This window comes from Sciurus vulgaris (assembly GCF_902686455.1).
Source record: "Sciurus vulgaris genome assembly, chromosome: 18".
In the NCBI taxonomy this organism is placed as follows: domain Eukaryota; kingdom Metazoa; phylum Chordata; class Mammalia; order Rodentia; family Sciuridae; genus Sciurus; species Sciurus vulgaris.
In genome coordinates, this window is record NC_136479.1 from 33,078,329 (window position 1) to 33,099,645 (window position 21,317).

The following is a 21,317-nucleotide window of genomic DNA, read 5'->3' on the forward strand; positions in this document are numbered from 1 at the left end:
TCACCCTTCTCACTCTCACTCTTGCGTGTGGGGGGCTTCCCCGCCGCCCGCACTCATGACCCAGAGCACTGGGGCTGGGACCGCTGCTGCTGTCTTTCCGAGGCTGTTTCCTGTCTGGCTCCTGGGGGCCCTCAGATGGCTGGGAGGGGCCCTTCCTCTCATTGCCAACTCCCCCCATCCATCAGTGAAAAGGGAGGGTCCAGGAAAGCTGTGTTCCTCCTACCAATCCCCCTTCTACTTCGGGTGCCTATACTGGGGGTTCCAGGGTGCTGCTGCCAGAGTCCAGCCCCCAAGGGCTGGAAGGAAAGGGCTTGGACTCCGAAGGTAATTAAGGAGGATAGTATCTGGAGGCGCTGAGGAGCCAAGTCACCAGGAAGGAGGTGTCCAGGACACCTGGGGGCTGCCAAGAGCCCTAACCCCCCCAGAGAGGACAGCAGGCCCTGGATGACCTCTTGTCCCTGTGCACTTATCTTCCTGACACAAGTGGTGCTCCCCACACCCCTGCCCTTCCTCGCTGCCCTGCCTGGGTCCTGCTCCGGGGTGGGGGGTCACGGAGGGCAGGAAACAGCCGGCTTGGCTGGAGCCAGGCAGACCGGCTGGGGCTGGGAATTCCCTCCTCCCTCCCCATCCAGGCTCAGTCTCCCCTACTCATATGCAGCTTCTCCCTCCTGTTTATTCACACCCACGCTGCCTCCGTACCAGGATCCTCACCTCTCAGTTATGTCTTCAGCCTCCAGGCGGAACTCTGCCCTCCACATGCCCCCTGCTCCAGGTTCTGGACTGCTTGATTTTTCGCATTTAGTGGGAGATGAAACTCACTATGCAGACAGGAGACAGTGCTTGAGTGGCGAGCAGACAGGGAAATGAGGCCGGGTGGAGTGAGGGGCTGGTGATACTGAGGGATGAAGAGGTGAAACAGCTCTGGTCAGACCAGGACGCTATGTTTCCCCCCCCTGGGATCAGTGTCCCTCATAGAGAGGGAAGAAAACGCCCCAGTTAGAAAACAGCAGGGCTGGGATGCAGCTCGGTGGTAGAGCGCCTGCCTAGCAATCTCCAGTACTGAAAGAGAAGAAGGGAAAATAAAACACAACCTATTCCTTATCAGGTCTTCAGCTCCCACCCCCAGCATGTAATCCAATTCCTAGTATCTAGTGTATAGCAATTAAAGAATGAATAAGTGAAGTCTTTATTGAATAACTACTGTGTGCCAAATGATCACTGTTAGTTTACAAGATTTGTAAAACATGGCTCCTAGCCTCAAAAAATGAAATTTAAAAAGCCTGATGGAAATTAATGATTTAATATATATGATCCAGTCAGTTATTAGCTAATGACAATCCCATGATTTCCCCTTTCCACGGAGATGACGCCTGAGATTTTCACTGTAATGCTCTGGAGCCACCCTGGGTCTATCCTATGGGTGTGAGATCATTTCTTCCACCCTCAAACCACCAGAATCTCTTTCCAGGCAAGTTAAGTATCCATGGAATTGTTCAACACAGACTGGCATTCATGGCACTGTCTGAATCATTACAGCCCTGGGTGCCGGCACATGCCTGTAATCCCATCGCAAGTTCAAAGCCAGCCTCAGCAACTAGGCGAGGCCCTAAGCAACTTAGCGAGACCCTGTCTCTAAATAAAATATAAAAAAAGGCTGGGGATGTGGCTCAGTTTTAAGTGCCCCTGGGTTCCATTCCCAGTACAAAAAGAGAGAAGCAGGGTTCTTTTTTGCTGCACCTTATGATAATTGTTTTTCACAGTCTTGGAGTTGTGACTTTTCCAATATATAATTAAAAAAAAAAAAAAACCTAATCATCCCTTTTCACCATAAATTGTTGAAATTATCACTTTACTTCTCATATTTCAACCTCCCCTCTCCTGGTCTACCTAACCCTGTCAGGTCCAAAGTTCAAGTTTACTACCTCAAAGCTCTGGAAGTTTCAACTTCATGCCTTACCTGCCTGACTCTTTCCATGGCCCTGGTTAATGAGTGCCATCAATTTAAACAGTTCTTAAGGTAAGCCATCGCACAGAACACTTGAAATGGCCTGAAATCTTACAGCTCTTATACAAAAGAAATTTGATAAGGGTACTAACATTATCAAAAGTAAGTTGTAGCCAGGTACAGTGCAGCATGCCTGTAATCCCAGCTAATGGGAGGCGGCGGCAGGAGGATCACAAATTCGAGACCAGCCTCAGCAATTTAGCAAGACCTGTCTGAAAAATAAAAAGGACTGGGGATGTGGTTCAGTGGTAGAGCATTTACCCAACTCTTATGAGGCCTTGGGTTCAATTCCCAGCACTGCAAAAATAAATAAATAAATAAATAAAGTTGGCATTTACTTATCTAATAATAACTAAAAAACTAATTTGGATATATATAATCAATCTATAATCACTGGGATACTGCACTGATTTTTCTGCTTTCAGAAAAAGCAGAAAATGATGTAACTCTGTGGTAAAGTGCCCTTGGGTTCAATCCCCAAAATCAAAATAAAATAAAAGATTACAAAATCATTATCATATGAAGAGGTGATCAAAGATAAAAGTAGAAAATAAAAAGCATTACAGTCCCGGGTGTCCGCACACACGTGTAATCCCATCGGCTTGGGAGGCTGAGGCAGGACAATCGCAAGTTCAAAGCTGGCCTCAGCAACTTAGGGAGTCCCTAAGCAACCCAGCCAGACGCTGTCTTGAAATAATATACAAAACAGGGCTGGAGGGGCTGGGGAGATAGCTCAGTCGGTAGAGTGCTTGTCTGTAATCCAGTGACTCAGGAGGCAAGACAGGAGAATCCAAAGTTCAAAGCCAGCCTTGGTAATTTATTGAGGCACTAAGCAATTTAGTAAGATCCTGTTTCAAAATAAAAAGGGCTGGGATGTGGCTTGGTGGTTAAGAGCCCTGGGTCTAATCCCTGTACCTTTTTTAAAAAATTTAACCCTATATTTTTATTTCTTAAAAATTGTATTTGTTCTTTTTGATTATCCATGACAGTAGAATGTATTTTGACATATCATACATACATAGGGTATAACTTCCCATTCTTGTGGTTGTATGTGATGTGGAGTTACACTGGTCACATATTCATGTATGAACATAGGAAAGTGAGGTCCCATTCATTCTACGCTTTCCTATTCCCATCCCCCATCCCTTTCCTTCATTCTCTTTTGTCTAATCCAAAGTACTTCTATTATTCCTTCCAAAGTACTTTCCCTCCCTGCAACTTATTGTTCCCCAACCCTTTTTATACTTTATTTTGAGACAGTGTCTTGCTAAATTGTTTAGGGCCTCCCTAAATTGCTGAGGCTGGCTTTGAACTTGGCCATCCTCAAGTCTCAGCCTCCCTAGCCACTGGGATTATGAGAGGGCACCACCATGCCCACACACCTGGGATTACAGGTGTGTGCCACTGCGCCTAGCAATTCATTAGTTATTTAATGAATACTTAACTATGGGCCAGGACTGAGAACATAAGCCATCCTCTGCTTTCTAGGACCAGATAGCCCATAGGTAGAAACAGCTAGGAGACCTCAACAGGACCCAGGCAGTTAAGAGCTAAACATAAGGAGGCAGGCACAGAGACCAGCCTGCCACGGCAGTGCATGCCTGCAATCCCAGCAGCTCGGGAGGGAGAGGCAGCAGGATCACAAGTTTCAGGTCAGCCTGGGGACCTTGAGATCCTGTCCCAAAATTAAAAAAATAAAAAAGGCCAAGGATGCAGCTCAGTGGCAGAGTGCCCCAGGTTCAATCCCCAGTACAGCCCCTGCAAAAAAACTGGAAGGGACAGTAAATAGAGGGCACAGAAATGGTGACATCCTCCCATTCAGACAGCTGCCAGATAACGGGATGATGCCAGGGCAGAATCCAAAGACAGAGACAGTGAATGAGCCGGAAGAGGAGAAGAGGGCCGAACACCTGGGAGCCACCCACTAAGGGGTTTTAGGCCAGGAAGCGACATGGTTGGATGTGTATAGAGAGGTCACTTGCACAACTTTGGAAAATGGATTGAAGACTGAGAGCAGAAAAATCAGTGCAGTATCCAAAGAGCCATGTGGGTACATGTAGCCAGGCTTGGGGTGTGGGGACAGGGGAGCATGCCTGCAGTCCCAGGGACTCTGGAGGCTGAGGCAGGAGGATTGTTTAAGTGTGAGGCCAGCCTGGGCAACTTAGTGAGACCGGTCCCCAAAAGTAAAAGGACTGGGGATATAGCTTAGTGGTAAAGAACCCCTGGGTTCAGGGCCCAGTACCTGCAAAATAGGTGTGCATGGCTGTGTATGAGTGTGTTATATGCGTGGGTTTGGCTGGGGGACAACTGAAGAGCCACTAAAGAGCTCAAGTAGGCAGAGTTGGGAGCTTGGCTGTGGGAGCCGGGAAAACTGAAATCAAGATGTCTCAAGTTCAGGCTTGGGGACACAGTGACTATCATGGACATGTGGAGTTTAGATCACTGTGTACCAGCAGGTCCAGAAGCCTGCTGGATCCAAACTCCAAGGGTCTGGAGCTCAAGGACAGTTCTTTGGTTGGAGACCCAGATTTGGGAGGGATAGGCATACGTTGGTAAAGAAAGCTATGGGGCATGGGATTGGGGGAGGTACACAGATTGGGGCCACTGGGGAAAACTTCATGACTTCACATTTTCTCTGGTGTGTGTGTGTGTGTGTGTGTGTGTGTTTTGGTACTGGGGATTGAACCCAGGGGTGTTCAACCACTGAGCCACATCCCCAGCCCTTTTTTATATTTTATCTAGAGACAGGTTCTCACTGAGTTGCTTAGGGCCTTGCTAAATTGCTGAGGCTGGCCTTGAATTTGCCATCCTCCTGCCTCAGCCTCCTGAGCTGCTGGGATTACAGGTGTGCACCACCAAGCCCAGCTTCCACTCTCTTTTATTTTTTATAAGTAGGTTGTTGTTTTCTTTTTTTAAAGGGTTTCACTAAGTTACTGAGGAGCTTGCTAAATTGCTGAAGCTAGCCTTGAACTTGTGATCCTCCTGCTTCAGCCTCCCAAGTTGTAATTACTGGGAGCCTCTACAACTTGGTGAGAACCTAAGCAACTTAGTGAAACTGTCTCAAAGGGCTGGGGATGTGGCTCAGTGGTCAAGCACCCCTGAATTCAATCCCCAGTACGAAACAAAAAACCCCCACTAACATTGAAATTATCATAAAGAACCTTGTTACAGGTAGGGCAGGTATTAATAGGACACCCATTTACAAAACAGAAAGACAAGGGGGCAGGTTCAGAAGGTTTAGCGACCTGTCAAAGGCACTCAGGCCACCTGACCCAGTGTTGTGAACTTTCAGGGCACTCAGCTAGAGAAGGGGCTCCCAGCCCCACCTCCAGGAACCTGTGAGGCCCCTGGCTCCTCCTCCTGACTCCCACTCAAGGACTCAGGGCAGGCAGGGGGCATGTCCCTACCTCTGCTGTGGAGCTATTCTCCTGCTGAGCCAATACTTTCCACTGGCCGTTAAAAGGGTGTGATTTAGCCCCCTAACCTTTGTTGGAGACTTTCCCACCCTGCCCCCAACCTTGGGGCTGAGGATAGAGGAAGGGACCCTGATTGCTGTTGGACTAGCAGGGCCTGAGAGTAGCCGCCAGAAATGGGAGTGAGCATCAGTGGAGCTGATGGGAATAGGAAAGGGGAAGGGCAGAGCTCGCTGCTCAGGCCAGGGATACCAGAGGGCATGAAGGACAGGAGGGAGGCCAAGGGGCTGGGAGGCCAGAGCTAAGGTGAGGGGGGGCAGGGAGTGGAAAGGTGGTGGAGGGGGAGTGGGAGGTAGTGGGAGGCTCATTGTCCCAGCAGGGGGAAGTCTTTTGTTTCCTCTCTTCCCCTGGCAGGCTGACAGGATATGAGGCCAAGCCCCCATCTCCATGCCAGCATCCCCCCACCCACTGGACATGGCCTTTCCCTTACCATTGTGTCCTTGATGGGGGCGGGAGCAGGCAGGAGGTTGGTTCTAAGAGGGACTATAAGAAGGAGTATTTGTGACTGGGGGCTAGGCTACCAGGGTACTGAAGGGACAAGAGCCCCTGGGCTGGTTAGCGGAGCTTGGCAGGGAGAGATCTGTGCTTGGGGAGGAGCAGGAAGCCTGGCCTGGGTGGGGCCAGCACAGAGGGTAGCAGGTCCCCCGAAGGGGAGGTAGGCTGGGCCCCAGAGGAGATGACGCAGGGTTTCAGGCGTCTCCCAGCCCCTACTATTCCCGCCTGGGGGCCTGAGTGCTCACCTGAATCTCTGTGCCCCCGCACCCCCCCCCCCCATTCCCTAAGCTTGACATCACCCCACCAGGGCAGCAGGGTTCTGGTGAGAGCCCATCAAACCCAGGTGTCCGGCCTGGGCCCTCCACATCCAGTTCTCTGGATGCTCTCCCTCTCTAGGATTCAGGACTGTGTCATCCCAGTGTCCTCCAGGATCCCTGGAATTTCATCCCTCCCCTCTGCTCCCTCCTGCGACGTTTTGCTCCATCAGCTGTTCCTGCAGGAAGGGCGCCCTGCATAGCCTCGCCTCTCTTCCCGAGCCTGAGCCTTTTGTTTGCTGGGTCTGCAGGAAATTGTAGGGGCGGTGGCCAAGGGCTCATCTGCCCCAGGGACCTGGCGGAGGAGGGGGGCCAGATTCACCAGACTTAATCCTGGGGAGCTCACGGCGGGAGTCGGGGATGGGAATCACCAGGAAATTGTTATTCGAGGCCTAACTCGGAGCCCCCAGGCCTACAAGACGTCCAGGTCGTCCCAGGGGCGGCCCGATTATGTTTGGGGATCCCTAGAAGTGGAGGGTGGGCGGACACCCTGAAGTCACTTATAGGTTGACAAGGGATTGCTACCAGGAGAGAAAAACCCTGAATCTCAATTTCTTCCAACACGCCTCGGACTCTGGGGATCCCAAGAGGTAGAGAGGTTGCAGGCAGCTCACTCTCTGAAGCTTTGTACCCACGCCCCCGCGGCCCCTGTTAAAAATGGTGGGGAGGAGGACCAGCACGTAGTCCCGGAATTCGCGCCTTCCCAGGACGTAACCGCAGAAAAGGCGGCTGGGTGGACGCTCTGGCGAGCCAGCGTCCTCTCGTTGGTTGCCCTCTCTCTGAAGCCACCCAGGGCTCCGCCATCTTCCCTTCCCAGGAGGCGGGGCGGAGTCGCTGCCGTCACGTGATCAGCAAGCCCTAGGCTCGCGAATGCTCGCTTGGTGGGCGGATCCGGGAGGGTTCCTACAGCTACAGTCCAAATGAATAGTTCTTAGAACTGGGGATTGTTCGAGGCGCCAAAGCTACGGCAGCAGAGAAAATAAGAGCTTCTGTTTTGTGGAACTTTCTTTTTGGAGTAGGCAGTGAACAAGAAAATAAGGAAACAATGCATATTAGACGATGTTAAGTGTCGGAGGAAAAAAAATATAGATTCGATGGGGAGGAGGGTGTGATTCAATTTTAGAAAAAGGAATTGGCGGGGAGTATTTCACTAAAAAGATAATATCTAAGTCCCGAAGACCTAAAGGAAACTCATCATTTTCTTTGAGCTACAGAGCATTTTTGGATTGTTTGAAGCACAGCCCAGAGTTCATTGTGGGGGGAATGCATGCACAGGAAATGAGAGATTGGGGATCAAGTGCAGATGGGGTAGGATGTTCACATAATATCTAGATCATTTTGAGACACTTCGGAGCAAAATGAAACGTTATTAATATTTAGGTCAAGGCAATAGGCATAAATCAGACCTGTAGTTGATAAGTCAGGTCACCCTACTGATAGGTTATTCGGCGTTTATTTTGAAGAACATGGGAAGCCAATGGAGAGTTTTGGAGAGAAGCGGCATGAGCTGATGTTTGCTTTGACAGCACCACTCTTAGCTGCTCTTTTGAGGAGAGACTGTAGGGTCAAGGACAGAAGCAGGAAAGCCAGTGAAGGGGTTATTGCAATAATTGCTGGGTGCATTGCTGGTGGCTTGGACTAGGATGATTAGATGTGGGTGGATACTGGTTGTGTCTTCAAAGTGGAGACAAAAACATTGCTGATGAGTCGATGTGGGATATGAGAGAGTATTCAAGTGTAACTGCAAAGGTTTTGCCTTGAGCCCCTGTATTGTTGGACATATAATCTGAAGTTCAGGGTAGAGGTCCGAACTGGAGATACACTCTTGAGGGCACTGTTATATAAATGGTATTTAAAGCTATGAGCTTGGAAGAGGTCAACAGTCTCATCCAGTGGATGTAAGTGGTGAAGACAGAACTACTGGCCCTCAAGTGGAGCTTCCATTTCACAATGGCCTCTTGGCTGTTCCTCTGATGACACCTAAGGGTGCTCCAAAGTTGAGATGAGAGAAGAGGAAGAACCAACAGCGGAGACCAAGTGGGAGGAAATGCTGAGTGTGGTGTAAGAGAGGAAGGCACGTCAGATGATGCAGGTGGTTTAGTGTAACAATGCAGGAACCAGAGGCCATCGCCCTGACCAAGTGGAAGTCATTGGCGACTTGGTGAGCAGTTTCCCTTTTGCTGAGGGGCAAAAAATCTAAGTGTAATGGGAGTAAGAAAAAATGAGGGAGGGTTAGAAATGCAGCTCAGGGGTAGGGTGCTTGCCCAGCATGTATAAGGCCCTGGTTCAGTCCCTAGTACCAATGAAAGTTTTAAAAGTAAAGGGGGTGGGGGTGGGGAATTAGAAATAGCTAGTATAGACCTAAACTTATAAGGCATCTGGTTATAAAGGAGAACAGAGAAATGGAGGGATGTGTGTGTGGTGGGGGGAGAGGGGGTATGCAGGTGGCAAGTGGAACCAAGAAAATCTATTTCTTTTCTTTATGAGACAGGAGAAAACACATATGTATACGGCTGGGAATGACCCAGTGGAAAGAAAAGACAATGTGTTGGGAGCACAAGTAGCATGTTGACCGGGGCTGGGAGCATGCTCAGTTTGTTCATAGTGTCAGGAGGAGGGTGGGCAAAGGGCACTGATGCGGGGAGGCAGATGGTGGGTGGAGAGGAGCTTTTAGAGTCTCTTCTGATGGCTTCTGTTTTCTCCATGCCGTGGGAAGCAAGGCAGTGAGCCAAAGGCTTACGGGTGGAGGAAGCACTGGAGGATTGAAAAGGGGGTGAGAATTTCGATCTATGGATGTGGGAGAGTGAAAGGACTAGAGAAATGTTTTCAGGGCGCTGGGGAGCTTTAAGGACCCGCTTGAGGTTAAGGATCGTGAGTTTGAATGAGACGGGTTGCTCTGATTGGGTGTTTCCTCCGTCACATCCAGCTGCTTGGGACAGGCCATATGAGCTGTGGTGTTGCCAGACAGGTGTAATAAAGAGAAGGAGGGGCAAGGGTATATGCAAGGGAGTGCTTGTAATTGACCTGGACTTGGAGTTAGGTAAGAAGGGAAGTGAGGATGTGAGGGAAGGAGGAAGAGGAACAATGGAAAGAGGCTGGGGGTTGTCTGGTGAGGTGCAGGATTGTTGCTGTCATGCATGACAAAGCTTTCTCCTTGGCCAGACTTTAGCCAGTCTCCTCTGAGACCAGTTGCCTACCCACGTCCCCCATCATCACCAGCCCTGTCTAACTCAGTTTGTTTATGGTGCTGGGGATTGAACCAGGGGCTTGTGCCTGCTAGGCAAGTGCTTTACCATTGAGCTACATCCCCACCCAGCCCTTTAAAAAAATTAAAAAAAAATTTTTTTTTTTTGGTACTAAGGATTGAACTCAGGGGCACTGGACCACTGAGCCACATCCCCAGCCCTATTTTGTATTTTATTTAGAGACAGGGTCTCACTGAGTCACTTAGCACCTCACTTTTGTTGAGGCTGGCTTTGAACATGGGATCCTCCTGCCTCAGCCTCCCAAGTCGCAGGGATTACAGATATGTGCCACTGTGCACAGCCCCTTTTAAAATTTTATTTTGAGACAGGATCTCACTAAGTTTCTGAGGCTGGCTCAGCCTCCCAAGTAGCTGGGATTACAGGTATGCACATATATGTCCAGTTTGTCTTGTTCAGTGTAGAGAAATTCCCTTCATATTTTATCACCCTGGGCTGCCTTCAGCAAGAATCTCATTACTTTGTTTTAGCAAAAATCCCCTTACCTGATGTCTCCTTTTAGTAGTTTTCCACATGCTGACCCTCTCTTTGTGCTCACTGGCTACAAACCCCAACTATCTTCAGAACAGAGTCTGATATCTTCCCAGATATTGGTATGTATTGAACTCAGGGCTGAGCTATATCCCCAGCACATTGAATATTTTATTTTGAGACAGGCACTAAGTTGCTGAGGCTGGCCTTGAATTTGCAATCCTTCTGCCTCAGCCTCCAGAGTGCTGAGATTACAGTCTTGCGCCACTGTGCTTAGTGCCTGTTGCAATATCTTGAAGACAATGCAGTAGTCCTGAATAAAGTCTTCCTTAACGATGTCAGATTAATTCTCCGACATATGTACTAAAAGAACTAGTGAAAGAAGAGGGGCTGCAGAATTGGTAAAGACAAGGTATAGGGCAAAATCAGAGAACTCTAGCGAAGGGTAAGATCTCTGAAGCAGAATCGAGTGACTGACAGGCCAGGGGGTTGGAAGTCTCACCAATGTGGAACCCACCAAAAATTGTGATAGGCGTGTGGGCACCTGAGATAACCACTAAAAGTACCCAAATTGAGCTGCTCATGAGATCTCTTTCTGACAGAGCTACATTTGGGTTGGTCTGGACTCCTTCCTGTCCTAGGAGAGTGTTGTAGATACTCTGCAACCGAGGACCGGTGGCAGGAAAAGCCCTGTTAACTTCCTGAGGCTCATATGAAGGTGTGACCATAAAGGTCTGTATAAAAGTTAGGAATGTACTACTAAAGTTGTGCGAGTTTTGGTTTCTTAATCTGCAAAGCTGAAAGCGCAGCGCCGACCTCACAGAGTGGTTATGCACATTTAATGCAGCACTGTATGCAAAGAATAATTTACTGAACATGCAGGCATTGTTCTGAAGTGTCTCTTAGCTCCTGAACTCTCATGGTAACCTTTAGAGGGAGGTTGTAGTTTAACCTCACTTTTCAGATGAGGAAACACTGTCTGGCGGTGCTGCTGTTGATGGGACCTGAAAAGAACGAGAAGGGGGTTCCAACTAGACAGTTGGGTTCACAGATTCCATGATCTCTGCTGGAGGTAGGAATTTCAAGCCTGGAGGCACTAAAGTGGACAGCGGTCCAAGGCAGAATCATCAGGGTCTGCGCCTCTGGCCCGGACCGGCGGCCCATGTCTCCCTCCCGTGGCCAAAGCGAAGACCGCAGGTAGCGGGCTGGACCAGGCCCGAGGGAAGGGTCCTCGCTGGGGGTGAGGGGCGACGACCGGACGGACGTTCTCGGGCTCTGTGAAGCTGGAGAACTCCGGAAGGCGCCGACTGACGTCGCCCACAGTACCCGGCGACGCACCTGAGCCAGGTGCCGTGGCCCCGCCCACCGCACCCGTTTTCCGCAGTTAACCACACACCCATTTTAGGGGGCGGTTCCTCCTGGGAGCGCCTCGGAGCTGAGCGGGGTCGGGACCGCGCGGCGGGTGCCTGTTTGCATGGGGGTAACGCGGTTGTAGGGACCGTGGCCCATGCCACGCGCGAGACACAAGTCTGCAGGATCGCCGGGCACCAGCCCCTCGGGGCGCACGTGCAGCCAGCCCCGCCGGCCCGGGGAGCGCCAGGGGCGGGGCTTCCCCCTACACGCCCACGGGGCGGGGCCGGCGCCAGGGACCAATGGGGCGCCTTGCTGGGGGGGCAGGCTCGGGGCCTGGCATCCCGGTAGCCGGCTGTCTTTTCCGGCCCCCGCGCCCCCGCCGCGCGTAGCGGACCCCACCGGCGTGCGGGGATCATCCCCGCGCGGCTGCGTCCGCGGGTGGTGAGTGAGCGCCCTGCTGCGACGACCTGAGGGGTGCGCCTGGCCGGCGAAGGAGGGCTTGGTCCCTGCACCCCGCTGCGGGAGCGAGTGGGCAGGAGCGGGTGGGTGGGGTGGGAGGCCCCCAGACCTTGTGTGTGCGCTGCGAGCTGGCCTGGGTTTCTGTTTTGGTGGTCGAGGGAGGGGGGTCGGGTTGGTAGAGTTGAGGGGGCGCCTTGTGTGGATGGGCGTAATCCTGCGAAGCTCTGGGGAGGAGGGGGCTTGAGATGGGTTGAGGGAGGGGGATAACGGAGGGCGGGGCTTTGCAAGATTTGGAAGTTTCTTGTTGCCGGTGGGTGAGGTGATTGTAATGTGGGACTTGAAAGGGGTGGCCCAGGACTCTGCCGGAGGGAGTGAGGAGGGCTGCTTGCCGGTAACTTACTTCCCTTTTGGGGTATTTGCTTCCTCTTGTACCGCTAGTTAAGGGGGAATAGGCTGGAGAAGCCTGGGCTGCCAGGGGACCTATGTCCCTTTCTAGAGCCGCTGCCATCCCTGGTCTCAGGAATATGGGAAGGGGTGGCCTCCAGGAGCTGGGAGGGGTCCTGGTACCCATGCAGAGCGGATTGGGGTTCACGATTGGGGACAGTGTTTGGGACCATCTGCAGCCTTGCTGGCGCTTTTGAGTTGAGTGTGTGTGTGTGTGTGTGTGTGTGTGTGTGTGTGTGTGTGTGTGTTTTCTGCCAGTGAGTATGTAAGTTTCCTTACAGCCCCCCCCCCCCTTTTTTGTGGGTGGGGGCTCGATGCAGCTTAATCTCTTTAACAGGCCACTGAACCCATTTGTGGCTTCCTTTGCCTGGGCTCAGCCATGGCCAGCGAGAACTCACCTCTGCTGGCCTATAGACTCCTGGGGGATGAGGGGTCTGCCTTCCCTGCGTCTGGAGCTGGAGGTCCTGGAGGGACGTCCCCTCGGAAGCTCTCCACCTTCCTGGGTGTGGTGGTGCCCACCGTCCTGTCCATGTTCAGTATAGTTGTCTTCCTGAGGATTGGTGAGTAGGGGAGGACTTATGGTGGGGGTGGGGCATGGGTAAGGGTGGTTGGAATGAGACTGGGGGAGAGGGTGGAGGGAGGACTTGGGGAGGAGGCCCTCTGTCGCCTTATGTGCAGCTCTGCCCTGGAATTCTGCTTCCCAGTGGAGCGGGCAGTGGGTGGTGGTGGGGTGGCCCTGTGACCCGTGTGCCCTTCTCATCCAGGGTTCGTGGTGGGCCACGCTGGGCTGTTGCAAGCCTTGGCCATGCTCCTGGTTGCCTACTTCATCCTGGCCCTCACGGTCCTCTCTGTCTGTGCCATCGCTACCAATGGAGCTGTGCGAGGGGGTGGAGCCTACTGTATCCTCCCACCTGGATGGACGGGGATCTGGGCTGTTGTGTCTTCCAGGGGTGGATGGGGAAGGGGCCAGTATCCTCCATCTGCTGAGGGCCAGCAGGAAGGCTGGGATGAAGGAGACCAGCAGGGCCCCATGTAGCAATTTCCTCCATTAGAAAGTAATCATTTTACAGATGAGAAAACTGGAGCTCAGAGCATATATGTGGCTGGGAGGTGGTTTCACCTGGGTATATCACCACAGGGAACCGAGCTGCAGTTTGCAGGGAGACAATGCCTGGAGGCTAGCTCCAGAGAGATTCAGGTCATGGCCCCTTCCTCATGCTCCCTTTCAGTTTCTTTTCCCTTAACGCTCCCCCTCGCTTCTACTTTTAGTCATGATCAGCCGGACTCTGGGGCCTGAGGTCGGAGGCAGCATTGGCCTCATGTTCTACCTGGCCAACGTCTGCGGCTGTGCTGTCTCCTTGCTGGGACTGGTGGAGGCTGTGCTTGATGTCTTTGGAGCTGGTCTGTGTTCTCCCAACCTGGTGGGGGCAGCCTTGTGGGTTTGCAGGGTCTGGGATTGTGGGATCGTGAGGGTACGAGAGCCCTCTCCAGGAGGGAGAGTTCACCTGGTTTTCTTCTCCTGTGTGGCCAGCCTCCTGTAGGAAATGTGGACATCCCAGAGATTGTTCTTGCCCGCAGGAACAATTATTCAGGGAAACTACCCTAATCCCCATATTGATAGAGCAAGATTGGTATTCACTAGGGAGAACTAGGATGCTAGGGTAAAGCATCTCAATGGGGAAGTGGGGAAGATGGGCTCTTGGACAGCAGTTAGGAAGAGGGTCTGGTTCTGTTTTGGGTCATGGCCGGGGTTGGGGCCCTCCCTGGAATTGTGCCTTCTAACTCTATCCCTTCCTCTTTCCAGATGCCACAGGGCCTAGTGGGATCCGGGTCCTGCCCCAGGGTTATGGCTGGAACCTGCTCTATGGCTCCCTGCTGCTGGGCCTTGTGGGTGGTGTGTGCACCTTGGGAGCTGGCCTCTATGCCCGTGCCTCCTTCCTGACATTTCTGCTAGTTTCCGGTTCTCTGGCCTCAGTGCTGGTCAGCTTTGTGGCAGTGGGCCCAAAGGACATCCGCCTAACTCCTCGGCCTGGCACCAATGGCTCCTCGCTGCCACCCCGGTTTGGTCACTTTACCGGCTTCAATAGCAGCACCCTGAAGGACAACTTGGGTGGTGAGCTGGGCACTGTGGTGCCAGGGTCCTTGAGTGAGAGGTGGGCAGGTATGGGGTCTGGGTGCTTAGAATCCAGGAGGAGATTCCCAGGGGACAGAGAGAACCAGGGGCAGGTGGTCTGGACTCCACAGGGCAGGCAGATTGCAAATGTGTCTGGCTGAGTTAGGCCCCAGTGGAGAGAGCGCAAAGCAGGCTCTGCCTTGGAGGAACTTGAGTGCAGGTTGGAGAAATAAGATGTGCATTCAGGAAACAAGTAACACAATAAGACCCAGAGGGATTCAGGCGGAGGAGGGGACCAGCCCATGGCTGCTGAAGACAGGGGCAGAATATCTGTTCTGGGCTGGGCAGGGGAATTCAGATAGCAGGGAGCAGGGAAGGGAAGCAGGTTTTGAAAGAGTGTGGATTTGAGCCTGTAGGAAGAAGCAGAGAATTAGGGAGCAGGCAATGCAGGGACAGCAGAGGGGTCAGGGCTGGGGTCTCCATGAGGGCAGTGGAGGGGAGATGGGCATTGTGGAATCGAAGGACCTTGATGCCTGGATCCCAAGAGGGACGCTGATATCCTCTTTGCCCTGAAACAATCCCTTGCAGCTGGCTATGCGGAGGACTACACCACAGGGGCCATGATGACCTTTGCGAGCGTCTTTGCTGTCCTCTTTAATGGCTGCACGGGCATCATGGCTGGTGCCAATATGTCAGGTGAGAGTCTCTGTTGCAGCTTCCTGGGTGAGTGGGAATGCCACCCTGAAGGATATGGGGAAACAGCAGAAGGCTGACCTCTTTCCCTCTGCTCCCTTCCCTCCAGGGGAGCTAAAGGACCCCAGCCGGGCAATCCCTCTGGGCACAATCATCGCTGTTGCCTACACCTTCTTTATCTACATCCTGCTTTTCTTCCTCTCCAGCTTCACCTGTGACAGGTACCTGGGGGATGGGGTGAGCCAGGCCCTCGAGGGAGTGGGGTGGGTGTTGGCATAGGTTGGTGCCCCTGGATCACCACCAGAAGCACAGACTGGGGAGCAGGTACCCATGTTATTGGTGGGTGGGGGCATGAGGATGCTTTTTCCCACTGGGAGAGAGACGGAGCTATCACATGGTGGTAGCTGACCAGTAGCCAGCAGCTGCCATGAACCTGGTTTAGTTGTGAGCACTTAGTTGGGGGTGGACATGGGGGGATGGTCTTCTAGTACTTTGCATTTGTACAAATATTCTGCCTCTCATGCATGTACCATTGGGAATGACCAAGGCAGTTTGGCGAAGACCACTGAATGCCAAGTGTAGCCCTCGGCATGTTGATAGAGTCAGTATCACTGTGATACTTATGATCACGGTTGAGGTCAGTTGAGAGGACCAAGCTCAACCACACAATGCTGTGAGGAATTTTCTCTCAAGGACCTTCTGATGGGTGCTCCTTGATCATCCATAGCCTCTCCTCTATCCTCCCTCCCAGGATCCTACTGCAGGAAGACTATGGGTTCTTTCGATCTATCAGCCTGTGGCCCCCGCTGGTGTTGATTGGCATCTATGCCACGTCACTCTCAGCCTCCATGAGCTCACTCATCGGTGCCTCCCGCATCCTGCATGCCCTGGCCCAGGATGACCTCTTTGGTTTGTCCCCCTCTGTCTTTGTGCCAGCTCTGAGCACACGCTCTTGAGTCTGTCTCGGTCCGCACTTGGCCCAAGCTGATATATCGCCTATGATTCTGTTTTTATAGGAGTGATCTTGGCACCAGCCAAGGTTGTGTCCGGAGGGGGAAACCCCTGGGGGGCCGTCCTGTATTCTTGGGGCCTAGTACAGGTAAACCTCCCTCTTTGAGTTGCCCCGTCCTGTAGCTGGGAGGATCAGAATCAGGCTTACATGTAGGCTGGGAGACGCATATAAAATGGTGGCCATGGTGGCATTTGGTGGGGGTACACTTTTTTCATGGTGTTCATTGGGACTTCTTGGGGAGCTTTGGCATTTGGTGGGGGGGCGTGTCAGCACTTTGGATCAATGCCCCACCTCTTGGTCCCTGCCCAGCTGGTGCTTCTGGTAGGGAAGCTGAACACATTGGCTGCCGTGGTGACTGTCTTCTACTTGGTAGCCTATGCTGCGGTGGACCTGTCCTGCCTGAGCCTGGAGTGGGCCTCTGCCCCTAACTTCCGGTGAGAAGCTAAGATGCCTGTGTCCCTAAAGAAAGGGAGGGAGGAATTGGACCGACTGAGCCCCAGGGGGTGGGCTGGCACCTGCAGCACTTACCCTTTGTTCAACACCAGCCCTGAGTCCCCTCCCTTCTTTCTCTGCCCACCCCAGCCCCACCTTCAGCCTCTTCTCCTGGCACACCTGCCTGCTGGGGGTGGCCTCCTGCCTGCTCATGATGTTCCTCATCAGCCCTGGGGCTGCCGGCGGTTCCCTGCTTCTCATGGGCCTGCTTTCTGCCCTGCTCACGGCGCGAGGAGGCCCCAGCAGCTGGGGCTATGTCAGCCAGGCCTTGCTTTTCCACCAGGTTGGGGGTGCTTGCGGGAAAGGGTTGGGGAGGCAGTCTGTGAAAGCCCCTTGCCCAGGAATTGGTGTCCCTGTCCAGGAGGGGCTGAAAGGGGGCTGCCCATTCAAGCCCTTCCTCTGTATCGCCTCACCTCTGTTCCCAGGTGCGGAAGTACCTGCTCCGCCTGGACGTCCGTAAGGAGCATGTGAAATTCTGGCGGCCCCAATTGCTGCTCCTGGTGGGGAACCCCCGGGGTGCCCTGCCTCTGCTACGGTTGGCCAACCAGCTCAAGAAGGGAGGGCTCTATGTGCTGGGCCATGTCATCCTTGGAGACCTTGGTGAGTGGCCCTTCTACCTGTTCCCACCCTTCCTCTCCCGCTTCCACCTCAGATGCCTCATTTTTTTCTGTTTTTTTTGGTATTGGGCCTATATCCCCAGTACTTTTATTTTTTATTTTGAGACAAGGTTTTGCTAAGCTGCTGAGGCTGGCCTTGATCCTCCTGCCTCAGCCTCCCAAGTTACTGGGATGACAGGTGTGCATCACGGTGCCCAGCTCATGCTGCTGCTACTTCTTTTTTTTTTTTTTTTTTTTTTTAATGCGATGGACACAATACCTTTATTTTATTTATTTATTTTTATGAGGTGCTGAGGATCGAATCCATTGCCTCACATGTGCTGGGCAGGCATTCTACTGCTGAGCTACAAACCCAGCCCCTCATGCTTCTTAAATTATCCTCCAACCACCCACAGGCCTGCCCACACCCATTTGGGATTTGGACTCTAAAATAAAAGAGTCAGTGAGTTGGCTCACAGTGTTGTTTACCTTCTCTGCAGATTCCCTGCCATCGGACCCAGTACAGCCGCAATACGGGGCATGGCTGAGCCTGGTGGACCGGGCCCAAGTGAAGGCCTTCGTGGACCTCACTCTGGCAGCCTCTGTGCGCCAGGGGGCTCAGCATTTGCTGCGAATCTCGGGCCTTGGTGAGTGCCCTTCTCTGGGTCCCTTTGGCTCCCTCCATGGCCCCTCCGAATCTCAGCTCCCTTCCCACAGAGGCTAAACCACAGATTGCAACACTGCAAACAGAACTCACAGCATAGTACAGATAAGACAGCGCTCGACGATAACAGCCACAGACAGGGTGCGATAGGGTCTAACAGAAGAGGCTAGATAATGGGGTGATACTATTTTGTCCCCCCCCTTTTTTTTTCTGAGCCAAAAATTGGAGGAGAGCCTCTGATGAGTGTATTTCTTGGGACAATGGGAGAATTATTTGAGTCTTGTACTACTCCAGCGAAGCGATGGTTGCTAACCACCAGGGTTCGGAAAAAGCATGACCACCAGGCACTGATGTGGCCAGCAAAGGTTTTGTGGAGAGATGGTAACTAAGCCAGGCCTGAAAGGGCCTAAGTGGTGGGGAGGGACATAACATGGTCCCTGACACCACAAACGACGCTGGAGGGTGTGTGGGGCTGACCCTTCTAGATGGAGCAGAACAGTCCCAGCTTTGTGATCCTTAGTGCTGAGGTCTCCAGCCTTGTACCTCAGGTTCCTCTGAGGTACCATGCTCAGCCTCTTCCTTCTCCCTTAATCCCAAGACTGGCATCTGTCACCTGAGTGCACACCTCCTCCTTCATTTAGAATGTGGCTAAAGTTCAACAGCATTGGACATTGCCCTGCTTGATGTGAATTAGAACCCAGGAAAATGCTCAGGAGGGGTTGTGACTAGTTCAATTTGCAAGATCAGCTGCACTTCCTGCTTGCTGAGAGGTTTGGGAACAGTACTAAGTATGTTGAGCCCCCCACCCCAGCATCTGAGGGCCTGATCTTTCCTCAGCCCCTCCTGTTGTTCAAAGACACCACTGTATTCATGAAACTTCTCCTGTGGAAGATGATTCCCACAAGAGGGAAGGGACTTCCTTTGTATAGTAAACTTTCTGAGCATGTAGGATTTGATCTCTTCATAGATTTTGAGCTACTGTTTCATGAGAAAGGGGTTTTAGAAGCGCTCTCTCTTTTGGTACAGGGATTGAACCCAGGGTACTTAACCACTGAGCCCAGACCCAGCCCTTTTTAATATTTTATTTAGAGACAGGGTCTCCCTAAGTTGTCGAGGGCCTCACTAAATTGCTGAGGCTGGCTTTGAACTTGTGATCCTCCTGCTTCAGCCACCCAAGCTGCTGGGATTACAGGTGTGGCTACCACGCCTGGCAGAAGAGGTCTCTTGAGTCTCATTGTACACTCAGCCCTGTTGAAGAGGGGAATAACCCAATTTCACACTGGTGGTTCCAAAATTAAAAAAAAAACCAGAACTTGTGGACAGAGACTTGGGATGTTGAGGTCAATCCACACCCAGCGTGGTGGCCCAGAGAACGACCTCTGGTGTGGGCGGACTGTGTTCATCTGCTCGCCCTGGGACTCACCAGTGTGAGGCTTTGGGCCAGTGACTTCACCTGTGGTGCCTCAGGTTCCTTATCTGCACAAGGGGGACATAAACAGTACTTATCTCATAGCATTACTTCAAGGTTCAAAGGAACAAAAATACAAAGAGCTTTCACGCAGATGTTGGCTCTGTCCTCTCAGGACCAGGCTGTGGACCACCATTCTCAGGGCTTTGCACTAATAGAAGCAGACTGCAAAGCCCAGCACTTTTTCTGATCCTCCCTCTGTGGGGCCTGGGGTGCTGTTTCTCTGGGGTTGAGGCCATGAGCCTGAATGACAGGGGCGTCTGGTTTGCCGGGTGGAGTTCAACTCGCATCTCCCATCCGGAGAAAGGTGTGCTGCTCCTGGCTTGCGACAGGTAACAGCCTGGGCTCCAGCATCACCAGCCCTCCCGCGTTGAAAGAATCCGAGGGGGAACTTTGTCTATTTAAGTAGAAAAGATCAGCCATGGAGATAATCAGATAGATGCATGTGAAAGTGTGTAGGAAAACTAAGTCATCCTGCAAGCATGTGAGATGCCGCCCTAAGAGCCCTGGCACAGTGGGGACCTAATACCTTACGGCTGACACACGTCGATGACAGTGGTGTGAGTGGGTGCATATCAGCGTGCTGTAGCCTCTGCCTGATTCCTGTTGGTTCCTTTCTGCCTCCCCCTCTGCCCCCAGGCGGCATGAAGCCCAACACATTGGTCCTAGGTTTCTACGATGATGCTCCGCCACAGGACCATTTCCTCATGGACCCCGCATTCTCTGAACCTGCGGATGGTACCGGGGAGGGTGGGTCCCCAGCCTTGAGCACCCTGTTCCCCCCACCCCGGGCTCCTGGGAGCCCCCGGGCTCTCAGCCCCCAGGACTATGTGGCCACCATGGCAGACGCCCTCAAGATGAACAAGAACGTGGTTCTGGCGCGGGCCTGTGGGGCCTTGCCCCCAGAACGGCTGAGCCGGGGTTCCTGGAGCACAGCTCAGCTTCATCACGTGGACGTGTGGCCCCTCAACCTGCTGCGGCCCCGGGGTGGGCCTGGCTACGTGGACGTGTGTGGCCTTTTCCTGCTGCAGATGGCAACCATCTTAGGAATGGTGCCTGCCTGGCACAGTGCCCGGCTCCGGATCTTCTTGTGCTTGGGGCCTCAGGAGGCCCCCGGGGCGGCCGAGGGGCGACTCCGGGCACTGCTGAGCCAACTGAGGATCCGGGCTGAGGTGCAGGAGGTGGTGTGGGGTGAGGGTGCTGGGACTGGGTCTCCAGAAGAGGAGGAGGAAGGGGACTTTGTGAATGGTGGGCGGGGCGACGCGGAGGCCGAGGCCCTGGCCCTCAGCGCCAACGCCCTGGTGCGTGCCCAGCAGGGACGAGGCTCTGGAGGGGGCCCTGGGGGGCCCGAGGGTGGGGATGGAGGAGAGGGTCCTGCCACGGCCCTCACCTTTCTGTACCTGCCTCGGCCGCCTGCTGATCCTGCCCGCTATCCCCGCTACCTGGCACTTTTGGAGACTCTGAGTCGAGACCTGGGCCCCACTCTGCTCATTCACGGTGTCACTCCTGTCACCTGCACTGACCTCTGAGGCTCTGGGTGGCTAGAGAGAGCCCATGCTCATCATGATTAACGCACGATCTGCCTTCCACTGTCCAGGACCTTGGGTCATAGAACCTGGCGGATGTTTTAAGGGGATCCCGGGCTCCGGCGTTGCTCCGTCTTCTTTGAGAGAGGGACCTAGTGCACTAATGCTGGGCGGCTGTTCCCACCTTGCGGGGCATTTGCAGCCCTTCTCCCCAGCTGGGCCTCTCCCTTTACTGGTGCCTTGACGGGAGGGGCTGGTCTCCTCTGCGACTCTAGGCTACCTCAGTGTCCCCATCCTCGTGACAGACGCACAGGCCCCTGGGGTGGTGATGCTCTAGTTCTGTTTTATTTTTCTAACTCTGCTGACCATGAATAAAAGACCGAAACACTAAGGTCTGGCTGAGCACTGCTGGCGGGGAGGTGAGAGGGAGGCGGTGGGAAGGGAGAGGTCTGGATGGGGGTGGAGACCAGGAGCCT

General features: G+C 53.1%; 1 protein-coding gene across 5 annotated transcripts; it reads left to right on the forward strand.

Annotated features, from left to right (window-relative positions):
- The first annotated feature begins 1,997 nt into the window (after positions 1-1,997).
- Positions 1,998-21,232, forward strand: SLC12A9 (solute carrier family 12 member 9). Of its 5 annotated transcripts, none has more exons than XM_079121638.1 (14): positions 1,998-2,017; positions 12,615-12,837; positions 13,042-13,176; positions 13,547-13,678; positions 14,082-14,390; positions 14,979-15,086; positions 15,193-15,304; positions 15,835-15,992; positions 16,100-16,182; positions 16,405-16,529; positions 16,678-16,870; positions 17,013-17,187; positions 17,684-17,830; positions 19,955-21,232. In XM_079121638.1, the coding sequence occupies exons 2-14, from the start codon at positions 12,657-12,659 to the stop codon at positions 20,842-20,844; spliced, it is 2,748 nt and encodes a 915-aa protein (XP_078977764.1). In that variant the 5' UTR covers positions 1,998-2,017; positions 12,615-12,656; the 3' UTR covers positions 20,845-21,232. The 5 variants fall into 5 exon arrangements, with proteins under 5 accessions (XP_078977764.1, XP_078977763.1, XP_078977765.1 ...); XM_079121637.1 differs by lacking the exon at positions 1,998-2,017 and adding an exon at positions 8,402-8,448; XM_079121635.1 differs by lacking the exon at positions 1,998-2,017 and adding an exon at positions 11,693-11,848.
- The last annotated feature ends 85 nt before the right edge of the window (positions 21,233-21,317 follow it).

Coding starts and splice junctions, on each gene's coding strand:
- SLC12A9 (XM_079121638.1), top strand. CDS start 12,657: ATGGCCAGCGAGAACTCACCTCTGCTGGCCTATAGACTCCTGGGGGAT. Junction 15,305..15,834: donor TCCAGCTTCACCTGTGACAG/GTACCTGGGGGA, acceptor CCTCCCTCCCAG/GATCCTACTGCAGGAAGACT. Junction 16,183..16,404: donor ATTCTTGGGGCCTAGTACAG/GTAAACCTCCCT, acceptor GTCCCTGCCCAG/CTGGTGCTTCTGGTAGGGAA.